The sequence below is a fragment of the Coregonus lavaretus genome (genome assembly GCF_964263955.1).
Source record: "Coregonus lavaretus genome assembly, chromosome: 5".
NCBI lineage: Eukaryota > Metazoa > Chordata > Actinopteri > Salmoniformes > Salmonidae > Coregonus > Coregonus lavaretus.
Genome location: NC_139992.1, coordinates 43,305,904 through 43,327,805, shown reverse-complemented (window position 1 = coordinate 43,327,805; position 21,902 = coordinate 43,305,904). Strand labels below are relative to the sequence as shown.

Genomic DNA, 21,902 nt, shown 5'->3' with positions numbered 1-21,902 from the left:
GCTCGCCAGAGGTAGCCTGACTGCCATTAGGTACCGAGATGAGATCCTCAGACCCCTTGTGAGACCATATGCTGGTGCGGTTGGCCCTGGGTTCCTCCTAATGCAAGACAATGCTAGACCTCATGTGGCTGGAGTGTGTCAGCAGTTCCTGCAAGAGGAAGGCATTGATGCTATGGACTGGCCCGCCCGTTCCCCAGACCTGAATCCAATTGAGCACATCTGGGACATCATGTCTCGCTCCATCCACCAACGCCACGTTGCACCACAGACTGTCCAGGAGTTGGCGGATGCTTTAGTTCAGGTCTGGGATGAGATCCCTCAGGAGACCATCCGCCACCTCATCAGGAGCATGCCCAGGCGTTGTAGGGAGGTCATACAGGCACGTGGAGGCCACACACACTACTGAGCCTCATTTTGACTTGTTTTAAGGACATTACATCAAAGTTGGATCAGCCTGTAGTGTGGTTTTCCACTTTAATTTTGAGGGTGACTCCAAATCCAGACCTCCATGGGTTGATACATTTGATTTCCATTGATAATTTTTGTGTGATTTTGTTGTCAGCACATTCAACTATGTAAAGAAAAAAGTATTTAATAAGATTATTTCATTCATTCAGATCTAGGATGTGTTATTTTAGTGTTCCCTTTATTTTTTTGAGCAGTGTATTTTGCAGATCATGGCAAATTCAAATCTCCCTCAAGTCGTGAAAAAACTGTGTGCTTCACTTCACACTGCAAGTAATTGATAAATGCAGGGACATTCTTCCATCTAACTCCAGTTATCCATGACTTTCACCACAATAAAAAGGCCAGCTAAGTTTACCACCTAAAATCAAGTGGGCAGAACTGGAGGGGTTAAACTAGTTACATATCACAATATCATTTTGGACGATATTATAGCGATACTTTGACTGCAAGTATCGATTTGTAAACATATTACTAGTAGGGTTGAATGTCGGGAACCCGGTTACCGAGATTTACAGATTTACCGCCCAAAACCACTCCCTTTTCCCGAGATAAATAACAGAGAAACCGGTAAATTATAATAAATTATTTATATTAACAGCATGACGTGAAATAGAACTTAAATTATATGTGTTGTCTAAATCAGGATTCTCTAAGGCCTTCTCTCTGGTCAAAGCATGATGAATCATCAAATCTCAGGGTGGGGACCGACAGCTCATCTCAGTATGTAGACCTATCATCTCATCATGGTAACTTTTGTGACAGGTAGACTTACAGTCGCTGCAGCATAGCCTATGCTACAGTAATATAAAGACCGAATGCACGTCTAATTTACACATCTCCATCTGGCTGGGGTCTCCTTTTTTGAAATGGTAAATATATATATTTTTTGCAGCTGAAGCATTTTAAAAACACTCCTATATCGCTGCTTTAAATCAATGCACGAGCGAGCACTCTCTCGCAGTCTTTCGCTCTCATCAATTACGTTCAAAATGCGTTCAAGATCGACTATTTGAAGAGGGACGCAAACTCTTGTTTGTTGAATGTTAAATACAGCAGCCAATAGAACTCACGGGTAGTTTGAAAGAGTGAATGCGCGATGGCAGTACGCTATAGAAGTTATTTATTCAGACCCATAACCATTCAATCCTCGTGGAGAATTGAAAGCATTCTGCATCTCATTCTAGTCCTATATTATTCAAGCATGTCATTAGAATGATTAAGATAAAGACAACAAAACGTATTTAATTTAACTGTTGAAAGCGAGCAAGGCATGAAGCAACACTAGAGAGAGAAAGAGGTGGTAGGCTAATAACATTAGGGGAAATATTATGAAAAATGTCAATCAAATTCACTAGCCTATACTTGTAACTTTGTAGGCCGCATGTGCTGCACCAGAATCGCATGTTCTCTCCCTGCTTTATCATGGTTTGAACAAGGTGCGTAATTCCAGTCCATTTAATACAGTATAGTACAATACAGTAATACAGGTCACACTCAAAAAGATTACTGGAGCTTGTTCCATAGCATAGCTACATCTATGTGCTTTTATGTTTTTCTACCGTGCTTAATGTGCAGTAGCCTATATATCATATAGCCTATGTATTGGATAACGTCAAAATCATTTGGGCTTCGACTCATTAAATGTCTTTAATGTAGGGCTCATAATATGTATTTAAATTAGGCTCAGGTTGCATCCGGCTTGAATTTTCCATCAAAGCTCTAATCAAATCCAGACATAGGCCTATTTATATGCTTTTGAATGACACTTCAGGTTTGGCGGGAAATACCGGGTTACACGGGAGAAAAGTGATTTATTCTCGGGATGGAACATTTGTAAAATATTCAACCTTAATTGCTAGGTAGCGTTAGCTAGCGCTAGTCGACTGTACTTGCGCCAAAACTCTTGTATTTTTCATCCTATAGCTTGCTCTCCATCTTCTTTTTAAATAGTGAGCCAACATGTTCAGTCCTTTTATTTCCATGACTGATCAAACGTCATTTTCTCATGCTCTCTCATCTCTCTATAGCAGACATATAATGAGCAATATAGTTTGAAAAAGCAAATCGCAATATCGAATCGCAATACACATAGAATTGGGAGAATATCAATACATATCATATCTGCACCTAAGGACAACATCATAGCGTGAGGTCCCTTGCAATTCCCAGCCCAAGGAGAAACCCAAATCAACTCTGCCAGGAGAGAGCAGCTCTTCCTGAATGCTTTCCTATCCATGCAGAGATAATGGACCATTTCCTATTTGGTGTTCCGTTCTGGCCCCGCCCCAATGTGCAGCCTCCAACAACAAAGAGATACGCTGGCTTTCTGTCTGGTTGCTCCGTCCGCCTGCCCCCCTCCTCCCACTGTGTGCGTCTGATCTGCAGCCAAGCGCCTGGCCACATCGCTGTCTGCTCCGCTCTGCAGCACTACACAGGACACACCCCTTCCAAAAACAGGAAGACCTAGCCAGGGAGACTCCATCTTACTTAACCTTTATTTTGACAGGGAAGTCATACTGAGACTAGGGTCTCCTACAGATGAGCCCTGCATAAATACATCAAACAGACACAATACAAAAAGTATTAATTTGTAAGTCGCTCTGGATAAGAGCGTCTGCTAAATGACGTAAATGTAAATAAAACAGAGATTTATCAACAGAGGTCACTGATCATTACTCTGAACTGACCAAGGAGGACGAGAAGATCTAATTTCAGAGAGCTCTGTAAGTTGTTCCAAATAAAGGTCGCAAAAAAACCCACTAAAAGTAGCTTTACTCAACTCTGTGGAGACTGAAGGGGCCTCCAGCAGCATCCAAGCCTGAGACTGGGCTTGGTAATTTGTAAGTCTAAATTGAATTAATGATACAGTAGATATTGTTTATCTACAAAGCATGAGTGCTTTGTAGATAAACAAGAAAATGCTGCTCTCCCCTTACATACAAAGAGGCCCAACCCATTTTTTGTTAGTCACACTGACCTTCCCCTCTCAAAGCTACAAAGGAACTCTGTAGGGGGTTCTTTAGCTATGATTACAGGGTGGATGTCCTGTCCACTAAAATTAAGTCCTAGCAGATGCCAGAATATCTGATGTTTTTCACTGCATGTGAAAAATAAGATTTTTTGTCATTTTTCAATAACTAGTCCAAAAAAGTAACTAGTCCAGAATGTTTTAATTCCTTCCACTTTCTCCTCCATTCGCAGAATGTTCCTAGTAGTGAAAACTGCCTGTACGTTCAACCTTTGACCTGAGCAAGACACATTTCCTTTGTGTGGTGGCTTGTTTTGGAACTTACTGAACTACGGTGGAGAGTGTTTTGGGTTTGAGGTCACCTTAGCAACAGGACAATCACAGGAAAGGAGGAACCATTAAATCCAAAGTCAGAGGTATTTACAGTACCAAAGTTGGCCAAAATAGGACAAATAAAGGAAAAGCAGAGGCACTTGCTTGGCCATGACTATACACAAAAGAGAGTGAGAGAGCAAACACTACAGGAAGAAGTTGATTGGGGTGGTTGAACCACCAAAAAACACTTGTCAGTCACTAAAAAGCATGTGTTTTATCAAAACAGTCTATCCTTTAGTTTGGGTCTCAGGCTGGAGGTTTGACCACAGACAGTTGCAGTAAAGAGGTCAATGGAACTCAACCAAAACAATGGAAATGCAGTGGAAACGAGTGGGGGAAAGGTCTTGAATATCCTCATTGCCCCCCCAGCAAGAACAGCCTCTATGTAGGCTATTGTTTATGTATATTTAACAAGATGTTGAGGTACAAATCTGAGTATAATACTTGTATGGATGTCAACCCCAATATATGTCCATGTCATCGTCACCAATCAACTGTATTCGAGTTAAAAACGACTGACTTCCATAACCGATTTCTGTATGCTAGCTATGCTACCAGCTCATACGAACAGGAGTTAGCATTTAGCAGTCACATCTTGAAAACGTGAAAAGGGACAACTTCTAAATGTTATGCAGCGAAAAACAGACTTTAGTAACCACATTGTGAGCCTGTTTCAAATCAATACATAAATCATTAAGGACTTGACGAATTTACACTTAGTTCGATCAGATTTGTTGAATTTACGCCAATGAGGGCATCACAGCATCCTGCGTTCATTGACATCTTTACCGCATCTATTGTGGGTTTATTTCTATATGGTTGTGTGGACTGAGGTTACCTGAGGTTCACCCTTGATGCTGCCTTCCTCTGAGTCCGCCGACTGGTCTGGGTCATTGTCATCACTCTGGAATACAAGGAGGGACATGAAGTCAGGAACAGCCCCGGGACACAGTTATTCTCAGAACAAATCCAAAGTCTGGCTCCAAATCCCCAATCAGCTAGACCCAGAGGTGTTTCATGAGGTGCACTTCAGTGTAGTACCACATGAGTAGTTGTACTGCTAAATCCATAAAATAGCTTTTTACTTCAAAACTGACATGTATCTTTATTGCCTTATGGGTGGGTCAAGTGGGCGCTGATCATTATACTTGAGGCATGTCCACATTAAAGTGTGTGTGTGTGTGTCACTAACCCCATCTTGGGTCCAGAAGGACACCCCGGTGGAGCGTCTCTTCTCACGGGGCCGCCGGCGATCCCGTATGGAGCGGGGCTGGGACTTATCCTCTCCCTCTTTCTCCTCCTCCTGCTGCTGCTTCTTGTCTGATTCTGTCAATCACAAAGAGACCGAGTGAGCCACATGCACCTCACCTAGCACATTTGGGGTCAATTCCAATTCACATTGTCAACTCAAAATCAAATTTTCGAATTGCATTTGACTTTACTGAGGAGCCTAACTGGTGACTCATGTAGTTTATCAATAGTGTTCATTACAGTCAGTGTATGTGCTGACATCAAAGTTTCATTCCATCAAAGCTTAATTTAAAGTTTGCTCAGCTGACCGAGCATGGTTTGCCGTAGTAGCCAGTGCGTCATCGCTATGGAGAGCGGAGTGATTTTCAGAATTAGGAACTAGTGTTAAGCGGATGAGCAAAATCAAAATTTTTAGAGAGGGGTTCCACGTTTGGTTAGACAGATGGCTCCTAGCAACTGCGTGTCGTGTTAAAATGACACCATCTGACGTGAGACAATGTGCTTTAGTCTCTGAGATGAGAAACCATTTCATTTAAGGCAACCCAATCTTCGAGGGACCAATGCTGCCTGGGTGGAATTCAGGTTAACCTGTCTGTGCTCACATGGCTATTAGATACAGTGCCTTCAGAAAGTATTCATACCCCTTTACTTATTGCACATTTTCTTGCGTTACAGCCTGATTTCAAAATGGATTATTTCTTCACCCATCTACACAAAATACCCCATAATGACAAAGTGAAAACATGTTTTTAGATTTATTGAAAATGAAACACAAAAACCTAATTTACATTTGTTTTTATTATGGATCCCCATTAGCTGTTGCCAAGGCAGCAGCTACTCTTCCTGGGGTCTGGCTAAATTAAGGCAGCTATACATTTAAAAAAACATTACAATACATTATAACAGATTTCACAACATATTAAGTATTCACACCCCTGAGTCAATACTTTGTAGAAGCACCTTTGGCGGCGTTTACAGCTTTGAGTCATCTTGGGTGTCTGTATCAGCTTTTGCACCTCTGGATTTGAGGATTTTCTCCCATTCTTCCTTGCAGATTTTCTCAAGCTCTGTTAAGTTAGATGGGGAGCGGCGGTGAACAGCAATCTTCAAGTCTTTCCACAGATTTCAAGTCTGGGTTTTGGCTGGGCCACTCAAGGACTTACACATTCTTGTTCTGAAGCCATTTCAGCGTTGCTTTGGCTGCATGCTTGGGGTCATTGTCCTGTTGGAGTGTTAATCTTTGCCCCAGTCTAAGGTCATTTGCACTCTGAAGCAAGTTCTCGTCAAGAATATGCCTGTATGTCTCCATTCATTGTTCCTGCTATCCTTACCAGTCTCCCAGTCCCTGCCGCTGAAAAGCATCCCAATAGCATGCTGCTGCCACCACCATCCTTCACGGTAGGGATGGTGTTAGACGGGTGATGAGCTGTGCCTGGTTTTCTCCAGACATTTAATTTCCCAATGATTGAGACCACTGTGCTCTTGGAAACTTTCAAAACTCTAGAAATTGTTTTATACCCTTCCTTCTATATGCCTCATCACAATTCTCTTGGCGTGCTATGGACAGTTCCTTGGACTTTATGGTATAGTTTCTGCTCTGACATGCAATGTGGGACCTTATATAGATGTGTGTTTCTTTCTAAAAATCATGTCCAAACAATTGAATTGGCCACAGGTGGATTCCATTCAAGTTGTAGTGACATCAAGGATGATCAAAGGAAATTGGATGCACCTGAGCACAATTTGGAGTGTCATAGCAAAGGGGTGTGAATACTTATGTACACTGAACAAAAATATTAAAATGCAACATGTAAAGTGTTGGTCCCATGTTTCATGAGCTGAAATAAACGAATCCCTACATTTCCATAAGCACAAATTTGTTGCCATCCCTGTTAGTGAGAATTTCTCCTTTGCCAAAATAATCCATCCACCTGACAGGTGTGGCATATCAAGAAGCTGATTAAACAGCATGATCATTACACAGGTGCACCTTGTGCTGGGGACAATAAAAGGCCACTCTAAAATGTGTAGTTTTGTCACGCAACACAACGCCACAGATTTCTTAAGTTTTGCAATGGGCATGCTGACTGCAGGATTGTCCATCAGAGCTGTTGCCAGAGACATACATTTTAATTTCTCTACCATAAGCCACCCCCAACGTCATTAGAGAATTTGGCAGCATGTCCAACCGGCCTCACAAGCGCAGACCACGTGTAACCACGCCAGCCCAGGACCTCCACATCCGGCTTCTTCACCTGCGGGATTCGTCTGAGACCAGCCACCCGAATAGCTGATGAAACTGAGGAGTATTTCTGTCTATAATAAAGCCCTTTTGTGGGGACAAACTCATTCTGATTGGCTGGGCCTGGCTCCCTAGTTGGTGGGCCTATGCCGACTCAGGCCCACCCATGGCTGCGCCGCTGCCCAGTCATGTAAAATCCATAGATTAGGGCCTAATGAATTTATTTAAATTGACTGATTTCCTTATATGAACTATAACTCAATAAAATCAAAGAAACATTTCTAAAAACATGTTTTCACTGTCATGGGATATTGTGTGTAGATGGCTGAGAAAAAATCTAATCCATTTTGAATTCAGGCTGTAACAACAAAATGTAGAATATGTCAAAAACAAATACTTTCTGAAGGCGCTATACATCTAATAATGATAGATACTCTGGCCATACCTCAATGTGGGAATACATTCAACATCAGCAGAACTCAAGCTTATTTTTTTCAATGAATAGATCTGATGTTGAAAGCATGAGTATCTCAGTGTGTGCATGTGCGTCTACTCAGTCACAATCAATGCACTGCTGACAGTGTGTCCAGTATGCTTACAGTTTGGTATGCGAGTACATAGATTTATCATACTGATACACCGAATGGCAGTAACATATGAGGTTTAATAACAATCCATAGCATTTAGAGATCTGAACCCGTAGCTCTGCTCTCATGGCTTACCTTTCTCAGTGTCCCTAGAGGAGCGGCTGTAGGAGGTGGTGATGCCCGTCAGGCTGTTGGGCCTGTTGAGGGAGCTGGAGGAGGAAGTGATGCCCGTCAGGCTGTTGGGCCTGTTGAGGGAGCTGGAGGAGGAAGTGATGCCCGTCAAGCTGTTGGGCCTGTTGAGGGAGCTGGAGGAGGTGGACAGGGAAGTGGAGGAGGACGGGGTGGAGGCCGTGCTCAGGGTGGAGGTGGTTGAAGTGGTGGAGGGACGGTAGCGCTGGTAAGTCTGGAGAGAGGAGAAAGAGAACAGGAAGTCAGGAATGGTTACAGTCTTCAGATCAATCAACCTGGGCTTGAGGAAAACTACACAAAAAAAGATTAATTTATTCTGAAATCTCAAAAGTGATTTTCAGTTTACACTTCACCAGTAAACACATTATGTTGTTTTTCCAAATGTATAATATAGCATAGTAAATAACTATTGGGGAAGCCTTCACATACCTCTTCGAAGCTGCGGTACCTGGACCGGTAGTCGTCCTCCTTGGTCTCACCAGTCTCCTTCTTCTCCTTGTCTTGTTTCTCAGTCTCTTCCTTCTCCTCCTCCCGGGTCCGTGTGGGGCGGCTCCTGCCAATGGTCTTCTCTGCCTCTTGGAGGTCAGTCAGAGTCACACCCTGAGAGGAAATGGAGAGAATTGAGTGAATCTCTGTGTCGAAAAGGGTTAGAGGAGCAATGTTTTTATTGGGCCATTTTGATTTCTTCATGGAGGGAAAAACTACAAAATGGCAGTTATCTGCGTTTTGGAAGAGGAACATTTACAACTAATTTCAGGCATTCACTTACTGCACTGTGAACATTATTTATGTTATAAAAAGTAGACAATTTAATAGGGCATTTTAAGCTGCACCATATTTAGTTATTTCAGGTAGTATTAGCGACAGCATGGAAAATTGAGCTTGTTGGGGGAGAGGAAAAGGAATAGCCCAATTTCCTATGGCTTGTAAACAATCTCCTCATTAAAACTTGCCACGCTTAGCAATGTGTGCCAGCTTATACAAACGTGTTTGTTTTCGGCAATAAAACAAACTGGCAATAACTTTTTTTAAACAACAATCAGTTCAGCTATATTACCCCAAGCCACATATATATATATATGACTCTTGTAGTAGATAAATGGACTAACCATGAACCATTACAAAGTCCAATGAGAAGTGACTCAGTTGACACTGCATTTATCAGCATGTTGTTTTCTTTTTGTAAACCCCAGCAAGTATTTGGTTAGCCATTCAGGCCCAGTTCAGAAGCAGAGTCAGGACAAGTGTCTAGACTAACCTGGGTAGACCTCCTGGACTGTCTAGCCTGTCTGGAGCGGGCTTTCCTCTGGGACTCAGACTCTTCATCCCGGACAGGTGTGAGGTACGATCTGCAACACAAACAAGGACAGGCGTGAGGTAGGAGCTGCAACACAAACAAGGACAGGCGTGAGGTAGGAGCTGCAGCACAAACAAGGACAGGCGTGAGGTAGGAGCTGCAACACAAACAAGGACAGGCTAAAGCCACACGTAAGCATGAGGATGATAGAATGAGACTGACAACACTTCAAGTAAGTAGCCAAATCTAAAATGACTAAATCTAACATCCAGGTATTCTTTCTGTTCCCCTCCGTTTAATCATCCAGATTTGTATTGTACTATCAGCTGTGGAGATATTATCTCCTTTCACCTTTTATTTAGCATCAGTCTAAAATAAATGGCTAATATTGAGGAGACCGGTAAGTCTAGTGCTTTCTTTGACGAGGGAATGTGTTTCTTCATCCCATACAAGAATATGAACTCAATCACTTGTGAGCCTTGGCATGGCCTAGAGAAACCCATCTTCCTTATAAGGAGAACTTTCTGAAGCAGTCAGGGTTCTAGACCCCTCCCAGAACAGGTGGCTTCTTTCAGCAGCAGTGACTTCACAGGAAGACGAGCTCTTAACCCCATTCATTTTAACAGACTCCCGCTCCTCCTCCAGTGTGTACACACTGGAGGAGACCACACCCAATTCTCAAACAGAGGCAATGCAATCTCAAATAGCACAGGATCCTGCTAGCTTCAAGATATTCCGCTTTCTGAGAGACTGCAGTTATTACATTGTTTGTAGTTGCATAAACAAGTGAAGAAACATGAGTTGTGTAAAAAAGGTGTGTATCAGTGACATCCTTGTTTTTCCCTGTGGGTGCCACGTGTGGGCATCCATGTGTGTGTCCATGTTTGCATTTCAGAGTATGTGTGTGTAGGTGGGGGTTGCGCGTACGTGCGCGTGTCGGACCTGCGTCTCTCCCTGCCGTCAGAGCCAATGATAGTGCCAGTAGTGGACGTTGTGGTGGTGGTAGAACCAGTGTTAATCGTAGGGATGACAGTCGCAGACTCCTTCTCACGCTCCTTTTCCCTCTCCGCACTCTCCTCTGCCCAGTACCTGATCCACACACAATTGTACACACAGGACTTCAAAATAGGACTAACATTTTTACATTTATATGCACGTGTGTGTAGGGTCCTCCCCAGGATTTTTTAACAAGGTGGTGCTGCTGAATACGGAGGGGGGTTCTGCTCGGAGGGGGGCAGTGTCCCCCTTTGGCGCAGAGATTTTTGAATTTTTTAACACCTGTAACTGCCATTTCCCACAATCTAGAGCCAAAAAATTATATGATAACAAATAAAATAAAACTTTTTTTTTTTTTAGACGCATTTATTTTACATAGTGCCGCAGCACCCCGCTTACATTCTCTGGGGAGATCCCTGTGCGTGTTACATGCATGTGTTACGTGTGTGTGTGTACCTGCTGGTGAGGCTGGAGGATCCGGTGCGGGTGGAGGAGCCCAGGCTGGAGAGCAGGCTTCGGTCACGGTGGCCGGTGGGCGAGGTAACAGACGAGGTGGTGGTGGTGCTAGTGGAGGAAGAGGTGGTCGAACCCAGGTCCTCGTGCCTCCTGCCAAAGGAACCACTGTGGATACCAGTGGGACAACAGTCAGAGAAGGAACGAGAGAACGGGAAAGAGAACGAGGGAAGGAGAGTGAAAGATAGGATGGAAAGGAGAGGACCCATTACCCATACCTTTAGTAAAACAGTAACAGGAATGACATGTTCTGAAAACTAGCCGATCAAAAACAGTTAACACTATGGCCTTTGAAGACGAATTCCTCTCCATTAGCCAATAACCAGTGTTCCAAAATGGGGTTGATCTCTCTTTAGTTGATGGGATGGTCAAGAGAACAACAAAGTCACAAAGACGCATTGAACTGCACAACACTTATGTAGCCGAGACCGACAGACAGGTGACAGACAGTGGAGGTGGAGAGGTTGGTGTTGAGTGGGGGCTGGTGGTATACCTGCGGTAAATGCTGTAAGACTGGGAGGCGGGCGACTGCCAGAGTTTAGTGTTACAGGTGTTAGGGTCCAAGCTGGAGGCGGACGAGGACTTGGCTGGCACGTCCCGCGTGCTGCCGCTCCGCCCTAGCGTTAGCGTGTGGGACGTGCTGGCAGTGTGTGGGGACGAGATTGGCATGTTAGCAAGAGGGTGCACAAACTCACACACATTTATATAACATACATACACATGCATAACATGTATAAAAACTAAGCTCTGATACACTTGGTCCATGTCTCGGTTTCTTGCGTCATAGGGATGGATTCTGGGTAATGTAGTTTTGGAACCTTGCAGGCTGTAAGAGCGTGACAATGGCAGATAGTAATGTAGAACCTGGTGTGTAGTATAGAGAAACTAAAGGCACAGAAACCTGACAGGACTAGTACAGTCATGCAAGAGACTGTGGCGTTTGTGACAGAGCCGTTGGACTGATTTGCATGGCTTTTCTCAGTAGCTGTTTGCATGTTAAGCATGTACATGCACGTTTTTCAAATGACACTCCGAAATCAAATCGAAATGAGGAATGAGCAAAACTACTAAGAGTCAACTAAAGTGTAACTGGATATCTCCACGACATTGTTAGTTTGGTTATTAATTTTTAACAACTATGTCCAGAACTAGTACTGAATGAATTGAAGATGGCGCACTGATCTGGTGTAGTGATTCGGTCAGGTTGAGGGGTAGCATATAGTGAAGCGTGGCTAACCTGCGCTGATAGCTGGGTGTTGTTCGGTTGGTGGAAGCGCTTCCTTCACTGTTCTTCAGCTCATCGTCCCAGCGTCTCCTGGTGTAGGAGCCGCTACGTACCAGACTAGCAGCAGAGTCCCTGGGATTGGAACCACACACTACAATAGCACCTAGGGCTCCACAATATACAGGCAAGGACCAGCAGCCTTGTGCTACAACAAGTAAATATTCGATAAATTCTAAGATTGAAATGTAAATCACAATGACTAACAAAGTATCAATGACTGATATTTGTATATTCTATTCTTGTCAATCTGATGCTGGCCAAATGTGAACATTGTGAGAATATTATTTTCCTGTAACTAATTGCTACACTTGATAGAAATATGTATGAGGATTTTTCATTGTAAACTGAAGTAAGTCGCTCTGGATAAGAGCGTCTGCTAAATGACGTAAATGTAAATGTAAATGTAAATACTTAGAGGCAGCAGAGCAGCTACATTAAGCCACAACATGCAGTGCTGCTTTTGGCCTGTAACACACAGCAGTGAACAGCAGGTGGCGTTCCTGTCAATGCACTTTTCCCTTCAGAGGGACAACGCTGGCGCTTCACCTGTTCTCCTTCTCATCAACGTCTGATGTACTGGCCAGTCTCCTGGGGATGGTGGGGGCAACGTAGGCAAGTCTGGTTCCTTTGTCTTTTTCCTGCACATGAAACAACATTGTAGGCATTTGCTTGAGCTCCTAAACACAAAAGCATGCTACATACATACCCCCAGCCAACAAACTAGTCTCCGTCGACTGTGGATTTCAACTTCAATCTAGCAATGCAACTTTTCAAAACAGTCTGGAACGGTGAATCATCAACTTCATCTTAATATGAACGATGACATCCGTTTCAAATCGTGCTATATGACCAGCTGCTTTGTACACATTAAAGCATATCTATATGCTTTATATATATATATTAGTATCAGCACTATTGACTAGGCTAGACAGGGACACATTATGTTATAGTAGGGGTACTGAGTGGGTCCTACAGGGACATACAGTAAGTATATGATGATATAGTGTCAGCACTAATGACTAGGTCAGATAGGGACACATTATGATGGCACTGATGCCTGGGTCAGATGGGGACTGATGCCTGGGTCAGATGGGGACTGATGCCTGGGTCAGATGGGGACTGATGCCTGGGTCAGACAGTGTGGCGTTAGTTAGCTACTGACCTTCTCTTTGTCCTTGTTGTCCAGGGAGGAGGAGAGGCGGGGGCTGGAGGCCGAGCGCATCACCCCGGCTGTGTCCTTCTCCTTCTGGGCCTCCTTAGTGGCTGTGATCTCCGCCAGCGCCCCGTAGCTGCCTGTCTTCCTCAGGCCCAGGCGCCACGACGCCGGGGACACGTCCGATTTCTTAGTCTTGTCATCCTCCTGTTTATCTTTAGGGGAGACCTCTTTAGGAGAGACCTTACCGGCAGGGGACACCTGCTGGGCCACCTGGGGGAGAGAGAGGGGAGAGGAGGGGTTAGTGGTTAGCTTAGACTCGTTAATAAAGGGGGTTTATACAGAGAGCAGACGAAGGCAGCAGTCCGGGGTTTAGTTTTCTGGGGTGAACAACACAGCAGTCAACAGAGGTTAATCAAGAGGTCAAAAAGCAAAGGAGTTTTGGTGTGGAATGAATCTGCAGAGGCTACTGTCTGATCTCGGGCAGCGCTTGAGAACGTGTCATGGATTGACAACAAAATGCAGGGGACGTTTTGAGTACAGGCGCATGTTGAAGGGGGAACTGAAAGTCTGGAGACATGCTGAAAACACTACAAGTGACTTGTACCCCTAGAAATAATATAACCACATCTAGTCGACGTCTCCCTTGAAAAAGAGAGCTTGGTCTCAATGGGACTCCCAGCTAAAATAAAAGGTAAAATAAATAACCTCAGATATTAGACTTTTGACTGAGGGACAGAGTACAAACTACACTGAGCGGCAGGTCTACAATCAGACACCAAAGAGAATAAACACAGTTCACTGATAAACTCTAGTTAGTGCATGGATGGATGGGACTGGGTCAATTCAACCTGTTAGGGTTTAGAGGGCTAACACAAGCCTTGGGCACACTGTTACACTGCAAACATAAACGGCAACAGAGACAAATAGACCACATACTAGTTGGAGCACATGAGCCACAGACACACAGAGAAAGCATTTTAGGACAGTGTGTTTGAAGACCCATGCAGACCAAAATGTCACTAGGGGGTTTATCAAGAGTGTTGACTGGATGTGCCATTGAGGTTAGGTGATTAGGCAAGTTGTCGTTTGGTGCGGAGGTAACAAGGGCAGGGTAACGAATAACTCTGGAACACACACCAATGCCTCACCATGGGTTTTTTGGGCACAAGAGAAATGCCAGTTTTGCGCAAGCCTTGACGCCACAATGCAGGACAGCTTGGCTCCGCCACAGGCATGAGGGCAGTAATATAATCAGACTAAAGCCAACCAAGACAAGAGCCATGATGAGAGAGGGGCGGACAGAGAGACAAAAATACTAGTAGAAAGGGAGAGTAAGAGAGAAACAGAAACAGAGTACAGAGACAGAAGCAGCAGCAAAGATACAGTTCCTAGCACAGACGGAGAGAGACAAAGATATATTTTAAGGCCTGATCACACCACACAAGGTTTACTGACCAGTGGGTCAATCGTTTCTATTGGTTGAGTGAGTGACAGCTCTCGCAGGGCACGAGAGGCTTTTTGAAAAGACAAGACAATGCTAGTCTCAAAGCGGACATTGTTAATTGTTTTGATCACTCTTGTTAGACAGACGACATTGTGTTGTGTGTGTGCTAGGCATTAAAGTAGGAGGGGATTGAGAGCATTTCTACAAGAGAGATAACAGGAAATATGGATAACAGGGATAGTGATGGGTATATTTCATAGTCTTGACTTCGGTTTGAATGCAGAGTCCACCAAGAAAATGCAATCAGATGGGAGGATACATCCAATGGGAGAAATTTCCTTAGGCACATAACTTCAACTTACAAAGGGAAAACGTGACCGTTTCAAAATGTTGGACCTTAACGAGACAGAAAAACAGAAGGGAAGTATAGACAGGGTATTGTTTGTAGCTTAGCAGTTATTTTCTCTAGTTGAATGATACTGTGCCAGTTGTGTTGAAGGCAAGATACTACAAACTACTATTACTATAAATGTACTATAATTAGGATAATGTGGCGCAAGTCCACCGCCTCAGGTCTTATGAGGGGATAATGCACAAGTGCCCTCTAAAGAGAGTAACAGGCCAACACTGAAAGGCACAGTATGACTGAGGTCACTGAGTACATTCAGTCAGCTGCAATGCCACATCTGCACTGCAGAGGGCAGCAGACATAGGGAAACTGTGGGGCCATTTTTGAATGATAAATTCCCATCCTCATTGTGTCTTGTAATAATCAACACTGCTAAAATATCTGACTGATGCCCTTACCCGTGGTCAACAGTGTTACAGTGTACCGTTAACACCATCGAGCAATGGCTACCCACCCCATGTTCAACCACTGCCATGTTTGTTGAAGACCAGAGCTCCTGTTCAACTAATCGTAACTATAGCGCCCTGGGCCTCTGTGACACTAGTTTCTGTTCACAGTGTACCTTGGCGGCGACAACAAAACCTACCCAAGTGTTGTACTACTCATGTGACGGGCGTCAAATCCCACGTAACCCCCTTTAAGTAAACCCTGTGTAACTTGAGCCAAGCGTGAAACGTGGGTTTGTGTTAAAGCTTTAACTAAATAGACTGAATTATATCGACCTGTATAACGGTGAGCTCAGGCATGGATATGTATCCCGGATGACAGGTTACATCCTAACGCATCAGCGGTTAAACCTTCCTCTTAGGTTCTATAACTAACTAACTTCTGGGACACGGAACCACTTGATCAGTCATGTGAATCTCTAGAAAAGAGTGCTTCTGTAGTGGGAGCTGTAAAGGCGTGATAAACTCTCTGCAGAAGAGGCTGAAGAGGACTAGTGGAGGACTGCAGTGGACCTATCCACCAGGCCGTACCTTCTTGACAGGTGAGGTGGGAGTCACCTGGTTAGTGGGGCTGGTTGGGGAGGTGGAGGACGCCGTAACGCTGGTCGGCGCTGGCACCACAGTAGTGCCGTTACTGTTGCTCACAGGGACAGGAATCTTGCTCTTGTCTGGAATGGAGGAATAGATAGGATGAGTTAAATTTTTATATTTTAGTCATTTAGCAGACGCTCTTATCCAGAGCGACTTACAGGAGCAATTAGGGTTAAGTGCCTTGCTCAAGGGCACCGACAGATTTTTCACCTAGTCGGCTCGGGGATTAGAACCAGCAATCTTTCGGTTACTGGCACAACACTCTTAACCACTAAGCTACCTGCCGCCCCAGTTACTGATGCATAAAGGCTGGTTTATACTTAGTCTAACCACAAATGAGACAAGTGTCGTTGGCAAAAATCAACATTCAATTTATACTCAGGTCGACTGTCTGCAGACCGTCGTTGCAACTGTTGTTTGTAAGATATGGTCTGATGATCATTTGAACTGGTTAGCTAGCTAGCTAAATTGCTAGCGCCAAACCCCTCTTTAGAAATGTGTATTTTTAGTTGTCTGGCTTGCTAGATTGACATGTACCAAAATAATTTTTTTAACGGATGGGTTTGTTGGTGTTAAAATAGAGCAGGAATGCTTTTTGGACCATATTTTGCTGATGTCATGCAGACTGTCGTTTTTGTGTTTATACTTTTTCATAAAGATAACGACCATAGGTGATGTCACAGACAACAATGTTCATGATGATGTTGCAATAAGTGTATACAGACACAGTTCAAAAGAGTACATCTACAAAACACTACAACATTTACAATGTGTTCAACTAATGTATACAGGGTCTAAGGTCTTCTTCAGACTTGGACTCTGTGCTAATGGCTTAGATTGAAATCAGGTGAAGGTTTAGAAACACCCTGCCTGCCATTGAGGTTATTGTACCATTACAGTAGGTGGAACGTACCGGCTTCAGTCTCAGACTCAGAGTCTTCCTCCTCTTCCTCCTCGCTGGAGCAGCTGGACTCCTGGTCCTTCTTGCCCTCCTCTTCTTCGTCCACCTTCTCCGGCTCCAGGGTCTCGATGCGCGGTGCGGGCTTCTCGGGCTCCAGGAGGAGGGTCTCTTTGCTGGAACACACACAGAAAGTTTGGTACTTTCAGCCTGCATGGATTCATTATTATTAGACTACAAAGACATGTGCTCCATTTCAGAGTAACATTACCCATAAACTCATTCACCTCTGTATTATCAGAGTGCCTCAATGACTTAGCGCTAACAGGCACTTTAACCATGGTTTGCCCCGTGGCCTAGACCTACCCTGGGGATTGATGCATAAAAGACTGAGAATCCATTATAGGACCGTTTTTCACTGAGTGACTCCCTTATGTCACCCCATTTCCCCCCGACCAGGACATTTACCTCTTAATGGATTTTAGATTTTGATTGTTGTCCCCAGTGGTTGTCGTTTCTATCAAGGGAGACTTCTTAACATCCTTCTTTTCACTATTGAGCTGCAATGGGAGAAGAAAATGCATAATGATTGACGGCAGTTAGTACCGAACGCCAGAACTTGTCAGATTTGATCAAGGGCTTCTGCAATGCTTACACCTGCAAGGCATATACCAGTGACTCAGTTTCACTTTTGAAAGCTATAATAACAGGTTATGCAGTTCATCCAGGCTCAAATGAAAGCTCTTACGAAAGCATTAGCCACACACACTGGCTTACCAGAGTCTGCTTCTTCTGTAATTCCTCTAAGTAGCCAAGGACATCTTCATCTGCCACATCAAAAGCTGTCTGACCCTGAGGAGGAAACACACAATTCTCAGAACTAGTGTTATGAGAAGAGCACATATGTGCAGTACTGTACATGAAGAGTACAGTACATGCTCCATATTCAACTGAACCTTAGAAGGTATGGAAAGAGGACGGAGACTCAGTAGAAGTACTACTCACCACTTTATTGATAAGGTCCATGTCACACAGGTTCTCCACCAGTATCCTGCAGGCCTCCTCTTTGCCCCAATGTGAAGCAGCGTGGAGCGGGGTCCAGCCGTCAAAGTCTTTAATATTTACATCATACCCTGCTTGGATTAAAAGCCTGGGGGGGCACAGGGGGGGTGGGATTAGCTAAATCTCATAGTGTTTATGAGATTTATCTAAATCTTGTTTTCTTGGATTTGGTGCTGCAACCTAATCTTATCAGTCGTTGCCAGTGTCCAGGCTTTTGTTACTGTGCCAGCATTATGGCTGTATTTCCTATTAGTTAGGCACAAATAAACCAAAAAGTTTTCTATCAACTATTTGCATAAGCGCAAATACATTTGTGCAAAAGGTTTAAGAACCATATTTCAGTCAATAAACGTCTTGCAGGACAGGAAAATTGTTGACCTCTCTCAGAGTATCTGGTACTCAACATGGTAGATGTTAGTGTTAGCCAACTATGGCAGTGGAGTGTGTGGGAGACTGTTGGCTGCATTCCCAGGAGCAGATGAATAGGGTGCTGTAGTCCCAACCTTAGGCAGTCTGTCTGTACTGACAGGCCAGAGCTGGAGATGTGCTCTTGATAACCATTGATACAGTAATGTAGTAAAATCCCACAAGGGACATGGCTATAAGCAGCATCCACCTAAGAACAACAAATACCTAACACGGACTAAAATAACGACAATATGTACGTGGAAATATCTTTTAAAAATCTGTGTTAATAAAGGTGATACGTCTATAATAAAAAAATATCCAAAGATTGGCGACAGCTTGTTAGAGGTAAAGGCGAGGTAAGGAGTCTGGACTTACTTTAAAACCTCTGCGTATCCCTTGGCGGCGGCGACGTGGAGTGCGGTCCCCCCGGACTTGGCGTGTCGGACATCGTTGATGGTTCCGCTGTTGAGCCACTGCCGGGCGTCCCTCAGCATGATCCGCTCCTCCTCCTTCCTGGCCGCCTCGATGTCCACGCCTGGTGGGGGGGCGGAGTGTAACGGTGACCACTGTTAGTCTGGCCTCAGTGGATTAACGGCTACTTAAAGAGAGGCACGTCCCTATAAACACTTGAGATTATCTAGGCTACAAAGAGCAGTAGAAGGCAGAAAGAGTCAAGAAATAATGCTGCCTGTCTGGCATTAAACCCCAGGGAACCAACATTAGAACATTACAGAAGTGATTCAAAAGACATGAAAATGGAACCCTGAAATTAGCTGAAACTGGACACACCATATACACATGCTTGACACACATGGCCTTAAGTGAATACGTTGAACACACTCAAAATGGGGAACTACAGTCCAGAGTTTCATTTGAAACTAACGACAATGGATGAACAGTCAAAATGCGGCAGAAACCCTTTACACAGCAGAAATCTGCCCTGGAATATTACACAAGCACAGGCTAAAATCTCCCTATGGTTTACACAGTGTTGTAAGCGAGCTATGGACATTTGACATCCTTTGTATGGTGAGATGTCAAAATCCAAGCCATGCAGGCATGTAGTTTAAGCAAATAATCCACTTGGTTGTGCAAAGTGAGTGGGAGGAAAGCTAGCACTCTTTTCCATAGACTACACTAGAGGCTGATGTGGAGTGTCTGACCTCTGACAAATTGCTTATTTCTATATTTTGTAAATGTTATCACTGCTCTGGGACTGAGAGCAAACATGGGGCCTAAGTTTTCCATGTGGGTCAGTATGTCTAAGGTATAGGCTGGCACTCTACAGGATACAGGCTGTAGCAGGAACAGGCGTGTAATGTCTTGTTGACACTCGACTGGAACGCGAGACAGCTGAAATTTGGAGCGACTGGTGAAGGTGCGTCTGACTACTCAGCTGTGAGTTGATTGTGCTCAACTACATAAACAATGAGTATAAGTGCTCTGGGGTGGAAGCCAACTACACTTCAGCTGGTCCTATAGGTTTTGGGTTCCTCGTATGATGACCATCATCCCTCATTTGTCAGCTCCTGCAAAAAAGGCTGGACTTTCTTTTTCTATCCGTTCATGAAATTACTTTATTTTTCCATTCATGAGAGGGCCAAGGAGAGTCAAGCAGCATTAAAAAAAGAAACAAGATTTTGACAAAGATCAAATATCATAAGGTCCAGGAATAGTCTGATTTTATTCAGAAACAGATCGACATTGGTTAAATCAGCACTGGTTAAGTGCCTTGTTAACACTGTACCTGTCATGGTTGATGAGATTAGTGAGCTGAAGCGTGACTAAATAAAAGGGCAAAAGAAGATTCCAACTGTCTGACAGTGTTAGGCTGGATGGACAGGGAGCAGTTAACTCCAGCCAGAAGTTCTGGCCTGGCGCCAGCGGAGGAGAACACAAGGGACGATGGGACGTAGATCTGTCAGCTAGGGGACCTTGGTAAAAATTCCTGCACAAATTCACTGACAGAGCACCGCTTGTCTGCATGCTGCATTTCAATCGTGGGAAGAAATTAAAGCTCACCACAGTTCGGTTTTGCAGCTCACCACAGTTCGGTTTTACTTTCTCATTGTGCAGTAGGAGTTAATGGTTGTGACAAAAATACTTTTAGCTAAACTATAAGCCTTTGCATTGAGTTTTCCATCCCTTTCATCAACAACACCTTGGGTCACTATGACGTCTAGCTGCATGGAATAAACAAACCCCATTTGAAAGGGGGATGGGTGAGGGTCTACGAGTGAAATCCCTGACTCACTGCATGATGAATGGTCCAATTAAACAGATTTTTTCCAATACAGAAGTGAATCAATGGGTTCAGGCTGGCCTTGGGTTAGAGTTGGGGCAGATGGCACCATGGCTGCAGTGTTCAGTAAAGCTTTGCCCTTTAGTCCAGCCCATGTGATGCCATTACAGTGTAACACACAATACACTGCTGTCATAATGGATCTCAATTAGTCCTTTATTCGGCTGGGCTGCAGCGCATAAAGCTTGTATGAGTGGAACGCGTGGACTGTGGTACAAAAGGTGAGAGATATGCATGTTTTACAAATGAACCAGCAAGGCAGGGAAGTCTATTATTCAAGGCATTATCAACATTACTAGCCTTGCAGTAATTGGCCTGTATAAATGTTTATTGCATCTGCTACAATAGGGCCTATCGCTTACTAGAGTGCAGGGAAATTGTTTTAGGGAGTAGCCTATACTGGTTCTATAAAAAGGCAGGGAGACTAATAGATCCTAAGTAGGACTACAAAACAGCAGCCTGGCGGAGGAACTGGCACACATTCAAAGCTGATTTTACAAGAGAATATTGCACCTTCTACCGGGATGCTGAGAAAATAAACAGAAAAGCCAGTAGACCAAAAACTGACTCATTAAGTCTCCACCACTCTCCCTCCTCCCACTCTCTCAAAGCTAGGCCTACATATGGTCTGGTAAAGCCAAAATGAAAATATCCAAAATAATCTGCCTTGGAGCAAACAGAGGAAAGTTGCCTGGACCTCTGAGGATGTGACAACACAGGACTAAATTCAGCTGAGGGAAAACCTGCTGACTAGCCAAAACTAAATTAACCCAAGACACTGAGCAGGGCAACTGTAGGGGGGGGGGGGGGGGGGGGTATCAGAGACAGCCCTTATGGGCAGCTATAAAGGGAGTAGTGGGGTTACAGGCAGCCCAGTCACCTGGCCGGCGTGGAGCTACTGTCTGGGAGGCAGAGAGGGGATCTTAAGTTGTGGCCAGCCGCCTGGCTGTGGGGGAACAGTGGTGGCTCCTTAACGAGTTTAATCCCATGACGGTATCTCGTTAAAGAGGAGACC

The 21,902-nt window shown here is 44.2% G+C and overlaps 1 protein-coding gene across 4 annotated transcripts in view; it reads right to left on the bottom strand.

Annotated features, from left to right (window-relative positions):
• Positions 1-21,902, bottom strand: part of LOC311130157 (protein phosphatase 1 regulatory subunit 12A-like) — a 69,800-nt gene that overhangs the window by 9,074 nt on the left and 38,824 nt on the right. The window contains exons 4-20 of one of the 4 annotated variants that reach the window (XM_084162846.1): positions 18,961-19,120; positions 18,121-18,265; positions 17,893-17,967; positions 17,584-17,675; positions 17,131-17,291; positions 16,158-16,294; positions 13,334-13,597; positions 12,718-12,809; positions 12,124-12,243; positions 11,380-11,526; positions 10,830-10,994; positions 10,305-10,466; positions 9,339-9,429; positions 8,510-8,680; positions 8,027-8,294; positions 5,004-5,137; positions 4,650-4,715 (exon numbers count right to left, since the gene is read on the bottom strand). In XM_084162846.1, the coding sequence (XP_084018972.1) occupies positions 4,650-4,715; positions 5,004-5,137; positions 8,027-8,294; positions 8,510-8,680; positions 9,339-9,429; positions 10,305-10,466; positions 10,830-10,994; positions 11,380-11,526; positions 12,124-12,243; positions 12,718-12,809; positions 13,334-13,597; positions 16,158-16,294; positions 17,131-17,291; positions 17,584-17,675; positions 17,893-17,967; positions 18,121-18,265; positions 18,961-19,120 (2,450 nt within the window). The remainder of the gene's footprint in view (positions 1-4,649; positions 4,716-5,003; positions 5,138-8,026; positions 8,295-8,509; positions 8,681-9,338; positions 9,430-10,304; positions 10,467-10,829; positions 10,995-11,379; positions 11,527-12,123; positions 12,244-12,717; positions 12,810-13,333; positions 13,598-16,157; positions 16,295-17,130; positions 17,292-17,583; positions 17,676-17,892; positions 17,968-18,120; positions 18,266-18,960; positions 19,121-21,902) is intronic. The other 3 variants (XM_084162847.1, XM_084162848.1, XM_084162849.1) reach the window with 3 other exon arrangements.